Genomic DNA, 14854 nt, shown 5'->3' with positions numbered 1-14854 from the left:
GCCGACTTCTGTTCAGCATGAGAGGAGTTCCATCCTGAGAGCTGTAATTCAGCCAAAAGCAAAGAAGTCTGCTGTTTTGTTTACGGCAAATGAACCCTTCTGTGTTGATTTGGGGAAACATGGAGAATCATTTATGAACCTTTAGTACTGCCTTCACAGCCCCTGGGTGGTCAGGAGAATATAGGAGAGCTTTCAGCTGCAACATTTTATAAATCTGGGGTCCCAAGGGCCCCACATAGCCATAGTCAGGGCAAAGAGAGGGGGGGCCATGCCACCCACCTCCTGTGATTGTACAAAACCCTTTGAATACTTAACACTAGCAGTTTTAAGCACTTTCAAGTATCTCTCATTTAATCTTCCCAAGAAATCTACAAAGAATTTCTTCCTGTCCCTGTTTTGCAGATGAGGAAACTGAGGCACAGGGATTCATGTGCCTGAGTTCCCACAGCCCAGAAGTGGTAGAGGCAAAGCCTAATAGGCATAGGCAGCTCTCACTCTGCATCTGGTGCTCTTTCCGGCTTCCACAAAGAGCAGGCCCTGGAGTGCCTCTCCACCCATCTCCCAGGAAGTCACCCTAGTTGCAATGATAAACTATTTGTGTATTTGTGTATCAGCTGGTTCCCCCTCTACCTCTAGACTGTGAGCTCCCTGAGGGCAACAACCCAGCCAACTGGGTCAAACCTGCTGCAACCTCAGCGACTTGATTATGACGGAAGGGTCTGCTTCCCTAGGGCTGCCTTCCCCTGCAAGCCAGTTTGGGTCAGTGTTCAACAGAGTGGCACTACCCCCAATCACTTCTCACATCCACAGCAGGAAGTCCTGGGTTCAAGTCCTAACTCTGCTGCTTCTGGGCTGTGTGACTCTGGGCAAGTTGCTGACCCTCTCTGAATCTCAATTTTCTCATATCACATGGGGGTAATAATACCTCCCTCACAGTGCTATCTGGATGATGAAATGAAATACAGGAGAGCAAAAGCACCTAGGGGCTCTAAACAAGTATTCATGAAAGGAAGGAGAAAGAGAGGCCGTCCATCACTCCCTGGTCGGCAGCAAGCACCGCAACTGACGTATCACTCCTCTTACTCCACTTGGTCCTCACCAGCTCCCTGCTAGAATTTTCCTGATCTTCCCTGGTCCTCTCAAGAATTCCAACGAGCCTGAAAAAGGTTCTGGGTTCCAGCCTGAACCCATCTGGCTCCAAAGACTCCTTCCTTCTATCACTTCCTCCCACTGACTATTCATCCATCTGTTCAGTCATTCATTCACCAAACATTTATGGAGCACCTATTATGTGATTGACAGGGATCTGGGAACAACGGAGATGAACAAGATGAGGGCATACCCTTGTGGATCTCTCAGTCTAGTGAGAAGCCAGAAGCTGATAAACTAAACAGTTATATAATGACCAGTGTCATTATAAGCAAAGGGAACTTCAGGCTTCCAGACAGTGCCCAGCAAGGGGACCTGGCCTTGGATAAGAGCTTTACCCAGAGCCTGGGTAAGAACTTTACGCTAAGAACAGTAAGAGCCACTGAGGGGCTTGAGCTGAAGGGTGAGACCATCAGGTTTGCAGTTTGAAATGATCTTGTTGGCTCCTGCAGGGTGGAAAACTGAGACTGCAGAGGGAGCAGGGAGGATGCGCGGAGAGCAAAGGGAGGGAGAGCACAGGAGGCATATCAGAGAAATTGGGAGTGAAGAGCTACAGGATTTGGCGATGGTCTCTAAAGACCACTGTCATGCCCACATTCAATAATATTAACCAACAATTATACAGTGCTTACTGTGCACTGTCCTAAATGATTTTTAAAATTAAATCTAACCTCAACAATTCTCTAAGAAATTATTGTTATTAATATCCCCATTTTACAGATGAGGAAACTGGAGCACAGAGAGGTTAAATAACTTGCCCAAGGTCATGTGGCATTGCTAAAATCAGAACCCAGTCTGGCCCCAGAGTTCACACTCTTAACCAAAACATTACACAGCCTCTCCAATGTGCTTCTAGCCAGTGTTGCCAACTGGCCATAGCCCAGGGACTCCAGGTGTGCTGGGAACCCAGGGAGAAGAGGAGAGCAGTATTCAGCCTTCTCTCCATCCATAGCCCCAACTAGAGAATGCCAGCAGTGCCCACCCCATCCCACCTGCCTTCAAGCTTCAGACGGGCACGCTTTGAGCTGGACTCAGCCCCAGGCCCGAGAGAAGCCTCGCCTCTGCTTTTGTTCTTCAAGCCATGTGAGATCAGGACAAGTCGGAGAGCCTGCCAGTGGCTAGGCTCATAGAAGGGAGGACTGAGGCTGGCCTCCCTGGTCACTTGATTTAGTGGCTGGTAAGTCTCGCTCAAGCCCCTCTGTAACCAGTTTACCCAGTGATGCTGAGCAGGCCTCCCTGAACTGCCAGCCAGAGCACAGACTGCTCAGCAGGGAGGCGCTGCACAGCTGGGGGCCTCTGGGACAGATGTTGACTTTGCAATTGACAAAGCTAAAATGCTGGAAAGTAAAACAACTGGAGGTATGATAGGAAGAGCTCTAGACTGTGGGCTCAGGAAGGCCAATTTTTAGTTTTCTCTTAAAGAAAATGGTGGGGGACCAGGAGGGCGATGCTTGGGGACAGTAGGTGCCTACCAGCACTGATAGTTTCATTAATTAGACCACTCACCCTGGCTTTTTAATGGGCACTTAATGGCAGCTGCTATGAAGACACCACCCTGTCAGAGAAGCACTGGGATTGTAAAAGGCAGACAATTGGCCGGGCGCGGTGGCTCACGCCTGTAATCCCAGCACTTTTGGAGGCTGAGGCAGGCGGATCATGAGGTCAAGAGATCAAGACCATCCTGGCCAACATGGTGAAACCTCATCTCTACTAAAAATACAAAAATTAGTTGGGCATGGTGGCGGGCACCTGTAGTCCCAGCTACTCAGCAGGCTGAGGCAGGAGAATCACTTGAACCCAGGAGGCGGAGGTTGTGGTGAGCTGAGATCGCACCACTGTACTCCAGCCTGGTAACAGAGTAAGACTCAGTCTCAAAAAAAAAAAGAAGGCAGACAATTCCAGGAGTCTGAAATAATGACAAGACCCTGTCTTAGCACTTCAGTCATCCCAGCCCTCCTGGGGGTCCAGGCAAGCCTGTGCTGGTAAGGCCTCCTCACAGCCCGGGATAGGGGAGGCAACAGCCACCCTGGGGGCCTCCTTGCATTCCTCGGCTCCACCTCCATCATCATCCCGAGACCCTTCCACTCTCTCATTGGATCCTCAAGATAACCCCACAGAGAATGCAGGGCAATGTGGTCCCCCCCCCCCACCGCACAGATGAGGCAACTGAGACTCAGGGTCTCACTAAATTAAAAAGTAATTAAATTACTTTTGCTAGTAAATTAAAAAGGTATAACTCAGGATCTTTCGAATCCCAGCTTGGTGCACTCCCCACTGCCCCACACTGCCTCTCCTGGGGGCCTTGTCAGGAGGCATAAACAGGGCAGATCTCCTGGCTGGTGGCTCTGCTGCAGCACTGATCACAGAGCTACTCATAGGGCACACTCTGCAGGGTGCTGCTGTCACTCATTATCTCAGGAAGCCTTCCGCAACCAGCACTACTAGTACATAGATGCTATTAACCCTATGTTATAAACTGAGGTTCAAGGTCCAACATACACAGGCCCAAGGACACACCACTAGGAAGTGCTCAGAATTCAGCACAGGTCAGTCTGACTCCAAAGCCCAGACTGTGCCTGCCGCACTACATATGTTGCCTTCCTGTGCCTGTGTACTCCACACTGACAAGAACTAAATCTCTTTCGCATCCATACCTGGCCCATAGCAGGTTCTGTTTAAGTGTTGGTTCATGAAATCATTATTCTTAAGTCCTAAGGCATTAAAAGGAACAAAAAAGAATATTTCATACAGACAGAAGTTACAATTCAATCAGAAGTTATAATAATCATGAAGCTTTATACACCTGACAACACAGCATTAAGGTATATAAAGCTAAAATTGATTTTAAAAAAAGGAAAAATTGCCAAACCCATATGCACAGTAGATTTCATATACCTCTATCAGAAATGGACAGATTAAGTAGCCCAGCAGTTCTCAAACATTTTGGTCTCAGAACCTTCTTGCACTCTTAAAAATTGAGACCCCAGACTGGGCATGGTGGCTCACACCTGTAATCCCAGCAGTTTGGGAGGCCGGGGCGGGTGGATCACCTGAGGTCAGGAGTTTGAGACCAGCCTGGCCAACCAACATGGTGAAATCCTGTCTCTACTAAAACTACAAAAATTAGCTGGGCATGGTGGCACACACCTGTAATCCCAGCTACTCAGGAGGCTGAAGTGGGAGAATCGCTTGAACCCAGGAGGCAGAGGTTGCAGTGAGCTGAGACTGCACCACTACACTCCAGCCTGGGCAACAGAGAGAGACTCCTTCTCAAATACAAAAAAAAAAAAAAAAATTGAGAATCCCAAAGAGATTTTGTTTACATGGTTTTATACCTATCATTATTCACCATATTTGGAATTAAAAATGAGGAAAAAGTAAAATGCATGAATGCATTTAAAAGAAATATTTATATGTTAATATAAATTTTTATGAAAAGTAATTGTATTTTTCAAAACAAAAAATAATTTTAGTGACAAGAGTGACATTGTTTTACATTTTTGCAAATCTGTTTAATGTCTGGCTTAACAGAAGACAGCAGATTAACATATATGCTTCCGCATTCAGTCTGTTGCCATATGTTGTTTTGGTTGAAGTATATGAAGAAAATTTGGCCTCATATATAAATGCAGTTGGAAAGGGAGGAGTATTTTGATGGCCTTTTCAGTTAATTGTGAATATACTTCTTTGATACTACCCCAAAGATTGACATGTGTAATCTTTTTTTTTTTTTTTTTTCTTGAGACAGGGTCTCACTCTGTCACCCAGGCTGGAGTGCAGTGGTGTAATCTTGGCTCTCTGCAACCTCCACTGCCTCTCCTCAACAAACCCCACTCCCCAACCCCCACTCAAGTGTCCATCCTCCCACCTCAGCCTCTTGAGCAGCTGGGACCACCAGCACACACCACCACACCCGGCTATTTTTTTGTATTTTTAGTAGAAACAGGGTCTCACCATGTTGCCCAGGCTGGTCTCAAAACTCCTGAGCTCAAGCAATTCACCCACCTCGGTCTCCCAAAGTGCTGGGATTACAGGCATGAGCCACCGCGCCTGGCCTGACATGTGTAGTTTCTTAAATGTAATGCAGAATCTGAAACCATATCAATAAGCTTCTCTTACCCAATAACCTTAAAATCCACTGGACTATCTTGTACTTTGAATTTGAATTTTGTACAGTTTTGGGCTTGTATACTCCTCCGGAAAGAGTCCTGGGGTCCCCCTGGGGAACACTGACTACACATTGAGAACCATTGAAATAGACAATAAAAGAGTAGAAAAATGTAGAATTTGACAACATAATTAGCAAGTTTGATCTAAGAGGTATTTATATAGAACTTTGCTCACAACAAACCACGAATACACATTTTTTTGAACAAATGGTCCCCTTTATCAGCTGGGGGAAAGGTCTGGACAGGCTGTGGATGCTTCAAGATGGACAGATGCCCAGCACAGTGCGCAGGTGTTCCACCTGCTGCTTAGGCCCTGGTTCAGCCTCAGCAAGAAGGGGCGCTACATCAGAGCCAGCCTTCTCCTGCCCAGGCTGCAGAACCAGGTCAAATGGCCACAGAGAGCTCCCCTGACAACAGCCTCATGGTGCAGCCCTCACCTCGGCTTGGTTCCTGTCAAGTTTACCTCCTCGCATTCACCCTGCCCTGTGTCAGGGGCCCTCGGGGGTTCCCATGACAGAGCTCCCAGGTAAAGACTGTCCATGCTCCTCTTCCAGGAGGCTTTCAGCCTGGCCCCTCTGCCCGTTAACAGCCCTCGGAGCTGTCAGGTATGGACTCACAGCTCTCTGGTCATGCGCAGTTCTCACATAACTACCAGTAGAAACAAAGCCCTGCTCTGTCCAGGCCAGGCACGGGGACGCCAAGAACAGCACAGCCAACCAGCTGCCCAAGGAGCCAGCACCTTGCACAACCACCTGGGGGGCTCTAACACCCCTGCCAGTGCCCGAGGCCACACCTTCCCTGGAGGGCGGGAGCCTGCCAAGCCTAGAGAGGTGGGAGAGTCAGCGTGCAGGGGCACAACTGCTGTTCAGAGCCCCAAACCAGAGCCAGAGCCAAGGCATCCAAGGGCTTTCAGAACACACACCACTTTTTTTTTTTTTTTTTTTTTTTTTTAATCTCAGCTTACTGCAACCTCCGCCTCCCAGGTTCAAGCAATTTTCCTGCCTCAGCCTCCTGAGTAGCTGGGATTACAGGCATGCACCACCACACCCAGCTAAGTTTTGTATTTTTAGTAGAGACAGGATTTCACCGTGTTGGCCAGGCTGGTCTCAAAATCCTGACCTCAGGTGATCTGCCCACCTTGGCCTCCCAAAGTGCTGGGATTATAGGCATGAGCCACCATGTCCAGCCACCACTTTCTTCTTTTAAGAGACAGGGTATTGCTCTGGTGCCCAGGCTGGAGTGCAGTGGTGCAATCACAGCTTATTGTAACCTCGAACTCCTGAACTCAAGTAATCCTCCCACCTCAGCCTCCTGAGTAGCTGGGATTGCAGGCGCATGCCACCATACCCAGCTAACTTTTCTATTTTTTGTAGAGATGGAGTCTTGCTGTGTTTACACAGCACATTTTTACTCCAAAGTCACACGTCCCTAGGTGTTCATTCTGTGTGTTGGCACTGTGCAGGGGGCTTTCTTTCCATTCACCTTATTTGCTCCTCACAAAAACTGCTGAAGAAATTCCATTTTACAAAGAAGGAAATCAGGTTAAGTACTTGCCCAAGGTCATACAGCTAGTGCGTGGCCAGGATCTGAACCTGGCTCCATCATCTGCAGAGCCCAGGCTCTCGTACCATTGCTACACTGCACTGCCTGGCCCTGCAGAGACCAGTCCTTCACCTTCTGAGTGGCCATCCGCATAACCTCTTCATGCTGGGGGCTGGGAGAGGGAGAGGGGAAAAGAAGGTCAAAGTTTACTCCACCTGGACCCCACTAGGTCATCCTGGACATCAAACACAGCCTGTCCCACCCTTGGGGCTCAGTGGGGTGAGGCTTCTCCTGCCTCCTCTGCCTGCCTTGTGTCTTTTTCTTACAACTAGACCAGAAGGAACACAGCCATGTCTTTTGCACCTCTGTATCCCATCCATACCCTACCCCATGCCTTGCAGATAGTAGGTACTCCATGCATTTTCCATGAATTTTAAGGAGTGGCCCCTCACCCCTCTCCACTACCACTGCAAGGACAGACCCAGAGGAAGACAGGAGCCCTGGAAACATCTATCAGTGGGACTAAGGGGAGGACCAGAGGGAGAAAGTGCCCCAGCACTCCTGCCTTCCAGCACAGCCAGCCCCCAGCTCCCCAAGCCCTCCTAGGAGACACCTCCCCAGGGTACCCTCCCCACCAAAGACTGGGAGGTCAGGTGTCAGGTTAGGCTCTCAGGAAGGAATTCCCCTCCCTTCAAGCCTCCAGTCCGAGTTCCTCTCAAGGGAAAGCCAATGAAAGGCAGGACTCAGACAGGAGAGAGGCACCAAGCATGGGGTTCCTGAAGGTCCCCTCTCCTCTGATGCTTGCCTGGGTGCACCGCTCAGAGACACCATCAATTCCCCCTCCTCCCACCATGTTACCTACCATGGGTTGGAAATTATCTTACCACAGGGTGGTTAAGCCCTGGCCTTTGGAGCCCCACACCTGGATTCAAATCCTAGCTCCTTCACATATGAGCTGTGCGGCCAAGGGCCAGTTACTCCACCTCTCTGAACTCCCTATCCCCTTGGTCATTAGGCCTACAGACTCAGAGTCCAGGCCTCCTGGTTGTTTCTGGGCTCTGATTCTCGAACCAGACTATCTGGGTTCAAATCCCAGCTCTAATCCGTGCTTAACCTCTCTGCCTCAGGATCTTTATCTGTAAGGTGGGGACAATAATAGTACCTACCCACCATCTAGCATTATTGTGAGAATTAGCAGAAGGAGTTTATGCAATGTGCTCAGATCAGACTTGGCACACAATTAGCACCCACTGAGTATTGGCTATCATTAGCAATAGCTGATAAGTTTGGAACGTACCATGCACCGCACCTTGCACCTTGCACCGTCCCTGACTGGTAGTAAGAGCTCATTAACTAGAAGCTATGATTACCTTCACCCCACTAGACTATCCTGGCCCTGGGTGGGTTCTGGGTTATATCCATCTTTGATTCCCCAGCAGCCAGCACGGGGCCTGGCACCAAGCTCAAAGAAGACCTGCCCGGAGGATCAGAAGATCCAGGAGGGTGTGGGGTGGCACGAGCCTCCCACCAGGGAGAAGAGGAACCGAGGTGTCAGGGAAGAGAAAACAGAGCAGAGGGAGAAAGGCCGAGGCAGAGAGATAAGCAAGTGAAGTGAGTGAGAAAAGGAACAGGAGAGGTTGTGGCGGAGAGAGATAAGGAGGAAGGATGGAGAAGGCGAGGGTCGAGGAAAATGCCCAGGGAGCCAGGGAGCCCCGGGGACAAGCGCTGGGCGAGGCCAGGGCCGCAGCAGCGGAGCCGAGCCAGGAGAGGGGCGCAAGACCGGGCGCTGGGCGGGACGCGCGGGCAGGGTGCGGGAGGGGCTGAGGGCCGCCCCGACTGCATCCCCGCCTTGGAGCGGGGGCCAGGCGGCCGGAGATTGGCTGGGGCGCACGGCGAGGCTCGGGCTGGAGCCCCGAGGTGGGAGGCGCCAGCATCAGTTGGGGCGCCCGGAGCGCAGGCTGCCACCCACCTGGGCGACCTCCGCGGCGGCGGTTGGGGAGAGTCAGGACCGGGAGCGCACGCCGGGACATCTGGGCCGCCGGGCACCGAACGTCGGGGGTCTGCGCGGCGCGCGCCTGGACAGGGCGCAGCCATGCGGGCGGCGGCGGGGGTGGCGCGGACAGCCGCTCTGGCGCTGTTGCTGGGGGCGCTGCACTGGACGCCGGCGCGCGGCGAGGAGTACGACTACTATGGCTGGCAGGCCGAGCCGCTGCACGGCCGCTCCTACTCCAAGCCGCCGCAGTGCCTCGATATCCCTGCCGACCTGCCGCTCTGCCACACGGTGGGCTACAAGCGCATGCGGCTGCCCAACCTGCTGGAGCACGAGAGCCTGGCCGAAGTGAAGCAGCAGGCGAGCAGCTGGCTGCCGCTGCTGGCCAAGCGCTGCCACTCGGATACGCAAGTCTTCCTGTGCTCGCTCTTTGCACCCGTCTGTCTCGACCGGCCCATCTACCCGTGCCGCTCGCTGTGCGAGGCCGTGCGTGCCGGCTGCGCGCCACTCATGGAGGCCTACGGCTTCCCCTGGCCCGAGATGCTGCACTGCCACAAGTTCCCCCTGGACAACGACCTCTGCATCGCCGTGCAGTTCGGGCACCTGCCCGCCACCGCGCCTCCAGGTAGCGCCGCCGCCGCCGTCCCCGCGCGCTCCGTCGGCCCTGCAGCTCCCCTAGCACAGCTCTGCGAATCCCCCAAGAGGTGCAGCTCCCCCCCTTCACACACACACACACACACACACACACACACAAAACACACGCTGTCTTAGCTCAGCCCATCGCCCCCGGAATTATCGCCCGCAGCCTTCCCGCCTTCCCACCTCCCCAGGGAGTAGCAGCGTAGTGCCTCCCTGCGGCTCCAGACCTTCCCTCTGGCTCTCATTCCCTGGACACCCCTGGCACCCCTCTCAGTGCCCACCCAACCAAGCTGCTGAGAATCCCCCAATGCCGTCCCCCCATCTTGGGACGTCCTGATAAATGCCTTATGACCCCTCTCAGCCCAAGAATGTCTGGGGTCGTTAAACAATGCCTTTCACCTGGATCCCGAGGCACCAAAGCAAGCAACACTCCCATCCCGTGTTGGGACCTTGGGAAGAGAGGAGAGGTGAGGGAAGGGATGTGGGGAAAGACTGGAGACTAAGAACGTTCCTGGGCTATGGTCTGCCTCCCCATTTTCTGTACCTGGAACCCTAAGATCGCCACCCTCTTCCTCCGTTCCCCTGGCTGGGAGTCATTTGGGTAAGGCTCACTGCTGAAGGAAGAGCAGATTAGGCTCTGCCCCTAAAGAAAAGCCCTTAGGCAAGTTGCTTGACTTCATTGAGCCTCAGTTTCCCCCATCCATAAAATAGGAAGCCATCCCAGGCTCATGAAACCTGTGAGATCCTAAGTCCCTCCTCCCACCCACACCCTCAGTCCCCTGAACCCTAATTTCTCCCTGGTCTCAGCCTCCCCTTTGCTGTGCTGGTCCACATAGCTCTTCCAGGCTGGCTCCATGCCCTCACCCCCTTCCTCCCCGTCTGCTGTCAGACTTGAGTAACCCGCTCTGGGCTTCAGTTCCCTTTTCTCCAAAATAGGAATAAGGGCCAGGCACCATGGTTCATGCCTGTAATCCCAGCACTTTGGAAGGCCAAGGTGGGTGAATCACTTGAGGTCAGGAGTTCTAGACCAGCCTGGCCAACATGGTGAAACCCCATCTCTACTGAAAATACAAAAATTAGCTGGGCACAGTGGCACACACCTGTAATCTCAGCTACTTGGGAGGCTGAGACAGAAGAATCGCTTAAACCTGGGAGGCGGAGATTGCAGTGAGCTGAGATTGGAGAGCCACTGCACTCCAGCCTGGGCGACAGAGCGAGACTCCGTCTCAAAAATAAAATAGGAATAAGAATCCCTACTTCATAGGCTGAGGATAGAGGAGATAAAATTTAAACGACAATGCACATCATGGCTGTGGCCGCCAGGGTCATGGAGCAGTCACTGTGCCCACCTGGCAGTTTTGTCCCTGCACAGCCTGTCTGGTGATTGTCAGTCACTCTGTGAGCGGGTAGTGATATGATTGCCATCATCCCATTTCCGGATAAGGAAGTAGAGGCTTGGCAGGGGGAAGTGGCTGGTCAGTGAGGAAGCCTGCACCCTGAGTGGCTCTTGGAACTCCAATCCCCTCACCAACTGTCCCCCAACCCCACCCCACTTTCTCTCTTCAGTGACCAAGATCTGCGCCCAGTGTGAGATGGAGCACAGCGCTGATGGCCTCATGGAGCAGATGTGCTCCAGTGACTTTGGTGAGTGTGGGGCCCATGCTGCCACTGCCCCGGCACCACCCCCAGCCTCTCTTTCTTGACACACACGGGAACAGACGTGCCCACATCCATCACAGTGAATCCCAACAGGTTTTGCATCATGGCTCTGGTTTAGAATCCAATGATAACCATAAACCCTCTCCCAAGAGAAATGCACCTCTTTCTGCATCATCTCAGGACCATCACAAGTCCCTCAAGGCTATGGGCCTTAGGCCTCAGAAACCACCCCGGCCAGGGCTCCCGCAGCCCTCCCTTGGTGTCATTTTCAGAGGGGCCTCCATGACTGGATCATCTCTGTGGATAGTGCAGGCTTAGCCCAGAGATGGATGGAGCCAGGCTTAGCCCAGAGATGAATGGAGCCAGGCTTAGCCCAGAGATGAATGGAGCCAGGCTTAGCCCAGAGATGGATGGAGCCAGGCTTAGCCCAGAGATGAATGGAGCCAGGCTTAGCCCAGAGATGAATGGAGCCAGGCTTAGCCCAGAGATGGATGGAGCCAGGCTTAGCCCAGAGATGAATGGAGCCAGGCTTAGCCCAGAGATGAATGGAGCCAGGCTTAGCCCAGAGATGGATGGAGCCAGGTGGGGAGTGATGGCTCTAGGATGGAAGTGGAGCACCCTTGTCCGTGGGTACCTCCACCTGGGACTCAGCACACCTCCTGCCAGCAGAGCTGTGGTCACCTGTCGCCACAACTTCATCCCAGAGCCTTCCCATTTTCTGGGAAAACCCAGCCAAGTCCGGTCAGGACCCGGCTCACACATGGACCACGCAGTCCAGTGTGTGATCTTTGCCAAGTCAGTTCCCTGTTTTGTGTCTTAGCCTCCCTGTCTATAAAAAAGAAAAAAGGAGATGATAATGAAGTCCTTTCTTCAGAGGAGTCTTTTATGTCGGTAGCCTGTTTGTGTTTGGAAAGAGAATACTGCTATTGCAAGGGGTGTGTGTGTGTGTCAGAGAGAGAAAGAGAAGAGGAAAGGGACATAAAGAAAAGGAACAAGATTTTATGACAATTTCCAGCCAAGAGTGGGCAGAGTTATTCTCTGACTTCTCCCTGGTCCCACAGAGATGGGGGCCCAGAAGCCTGAAGAAGGGAGAAACCAGCCCGAGGGACTCCCCACCCCACCCTGAGGCCCAGGACTCCTTAGGCTCTCTACATCCACTGCAGGGTGACCTGCACCATGACTCTCTGGCTACAGACCCTGCCTTCATCCTAGCCCCCCAAAGGAAAGGAGTTAGGGTCTCAGTGCCTCCAGCCACACCCCCTGCCCTACTCCTATACATACCACAAACACACTCCCACCCACCATACAATTTCTCTCTCACACACGTACATATTACTGTACAGTGGTGTGTTCACACCAGCAAGAGCTGAACTGTGTGTATCTATTCCCAGCTCCACACCCAGTCTTGCGGTCAGTTGTGGTGGGAGTATTTACCCCATGGATGTCAATGAATGCAAAGCAGGGCTCCCTGTCCACAGAGCCAGCTGTTAAATATTTGCCAGCCCACCACTGCTCCAACCACACTCACCGTGTGTGCATGCACGCACACTACACATATACACACCCCATATATACTCCATACCATACACTCACAGCCAGAAATCCCAATGGGAATCATCCCCAGAGATCAGGAAGTCCAGCCTCCCTCCATCGCAAGGATCTCCTTCCAAGCAGCCGGCCCCAGTCCCATCCGCTCCTTATCCCTCCCTGGGGGGAGCCCCACACGCTGCTCCATCAGGAGCTCTCCACCCTGCATTTGGTGTCTCAGAAGGGCTTGGGCTCTTGATTCGCGCAGGTCACAAGCTCTCTACCCCTCATTTCCCCTCTCCTGTACCTTGAGGATGAAACATGATGCTGTCCATGAGAGTGCAGCACCGTAAGCACTTCATAAATATGAAAATGTGCCTGTACGAGCTCCACCCTTCCAAACCCCGCAGGGCATCAGGCTCCCCGAGCCCGAAGGTCCAGAACACACCAACTCTGGGCCCACGTAGATCTGACCATTCCCAACTTGCCCCTGTCCTTTCTTCCCACAGTGGTCAAAATGCGCATCAAGGAGATCAAGATAGAGAATGGGGACCGGAAGTTGATTGGAGCCCAGAAAAAGAAGAAGCTGCTCAAGCCGGGCCCCCTGAAGCGCAAGGACACCAAGCGGCTGGTGTTGCACATGAAGAACGGCGCGGGCTGCCCCTGCCCGCAGCTGGACGGCCTGGCGGGCAGCTTCCTGGTCATGGGCCGCAAAGTGGATGGACAGCTGCTGCTCATGGCCGTCTACCGCTGGGACAAGAAGAATAAGGAGATGAAGTTCGCAGTCAAATTCATGTTCTCCTACCCCTGCTCCCTCTACTACCCTTTCTTCTATGGGGCCGCAGAGCCCCACTAAAGGGCACTCCTCCCTGCCCTGCCAGCTGTGCCTTGCTTGCCCTCTGGCCCCGCCCCAACTTCCAGGTTGACCCAGCCCTGCCGGAGGGTGTTTTCACGAGTGTTGTTACTGGCACAGGGCCCAAGGGATGGGCACGGAGCCCAGGCTATCCTTTTTGACCCAGGGGTCCTGGGGTCCCTGGGATATTGGGCTTCCTCTCTCAGGAGCAGGGCTTCTTCATCGGGGGGAAGACCCCAGGGTCTCAGAAAGTAGGCAGGGGAGGAGAGGGTGAGGGAAGGGTGGAGGGGCTCAGGGCACCGTGAGGAGGAGGTTTCAGAGTAGACGGTGGTGTCAGCTCCAGCTCCCCTCTGTCGGTGGTGGGGCCTCGCCTTGAAGAGGTAAGTCTCAATATTAGGCTAAGCTATTTGGGAGACAGCTCTCCCCACCGCCCCTGTATGCATCATCCTAGCCCCCCAAAGGAAAGGAGTTAGGGTCTCAGTGCCTCCAGCCACACCCCCTGCTTTCCCCGGCTTGTCCATTTCCCTGCCCCAAGGCCCAGAGCTCTCCCTGGACTGGAGAGCAAGCCCAGCCCAGCCTCAGCGAAGACCCGCTTCCGGTACACCCGCAGGCTCGCTTCCCGGGGTTCATTCCTCAGCCTCTGCTTCTCCTTTTTATCCCGATAAGTTATTGCTACTGCTGTGAGGCCATAGGTACTAGGCAACCAATACATACACGGTTGTGTTTTCTAATTTTTTTAACTTTTTAATTAAATCAAAGAAAACAATAATTGGTTTGGACCAGGTGATTTCTTTGTCAGCTGGTTCCCAAGAGGTGGGGGGAGAGGGAGGTTTAGAATGGAGCCTCACCCAGAAAGAAGCCCTTATCTTAACCCATGGCCTGGCCACATAGACCTCCTTGGAATGCTAAGAAAAGCAAGGCCTGTGTTTCTGTAGTACATAGCAAGGGTCACCCTGTCATTCTGACCGCTAGGTGAGGGATGGAGATGGACGTTCTTTTGTCCCTGAGGAGGAATGGAAGTGCCAAGTTCCCCAGCTTTCTCCCACAGTCCGAAGACTCCACGTCCTGCAGCAGCTCCCCCATGAGGTGAAGGCCTGATCGGAGGAGTCCAAGAAGGCAGGGCCGCAGGGCACTATCGTGAAAAGCCTGAGGTCAAAGATGTGTCACACCGCGGGCACTGCTCCTTACCTGTCCCTGGTCCAGCAGCATGAGCATCACCTGGGAGCTGGTTAGAAAGGCAGCATCTGGCTGGGGGCATGGTAGCTCATGCCCATAATCCCAGCACTTTGGAAGGCTGAGGAGGGAGGATCCCTTAAGCCCAGGAGT

The 14854-nt window shown here is 53.0% G+C and overlaps 2 protein-coding genes across 2 annotated transcripts in view; both read left to right on the top strand.

Moving 5' to 3' along the window:
• The window catches only part of MMS19 (MMS19 homolog, cytosolic iron-sulfur assembly component), a 458727-nt gene that overhangs the window by 135813 nt on the left and 308060 nt on the right, over positions 1-14854 (top strand). The gene's annotated exons all lie outside the window — the stretch shown is intronic.
• On the top strand, positions 8788-14297 carry SFRP5 (secreted frizzled related protein 5). Its single transcript, XM_050802935.1, has 3 exons — positions 8788-9475; positions 11056-11133; positions 13185-14297. Exons 1-3 carry the CDS (start codon positions 8953-8955, stop codon positions 13529-13531), a joined length of 948 nt encoding a protein of 315 aa, XP_050658892.1. The 5' UTR covers positions 8788-8952; the 3' UTR covers positions 13532-14297.

Source organism: Macaca thibetana, chromosome 9 (genome assembly GCF_024542745.1).
Source record: "Macaca thibetana thibetana isolate TM-01 chromosome 9, ASM2454274v1, whole genome shotgun sequence".
NCBI lineage: Eukaryota > Metazoa > Chordata > Mammalia > Primates > Cercopithecidae > Macaca > Macaca thibetana.
The sequence above is the reverse complement of the archived record's forward strand: the minus strand, read 5'-3'. Positions and strand labels throughout refer to the sequence as shown.

Bases quoted from the DNA above. Each gene is read 5' to 3' on its own strand.
- SFRP5 (XM_050802935.1), top strand. From the start codon at position 8,953: ATGCGGGCGGCGGCGGGGGTGGCGCGGACAGCCGCTCTGGCGCTGTTG. The intron at 9,476-11,055 runs GTAGCGCCGCCG...TTCTCTCTTCAG, and splicing joins GCCCGCCACCGCGCCTCCAG to TGACCAAGATCTGCGCCCAG. The intron at 11,134-13,184 runs GTGAGTGTGGGG...TTCTTCCCACAG, and splicing joins GATGTGCTCCAGTGACTTTG to TGGTCAAAATGCGCATCAAG.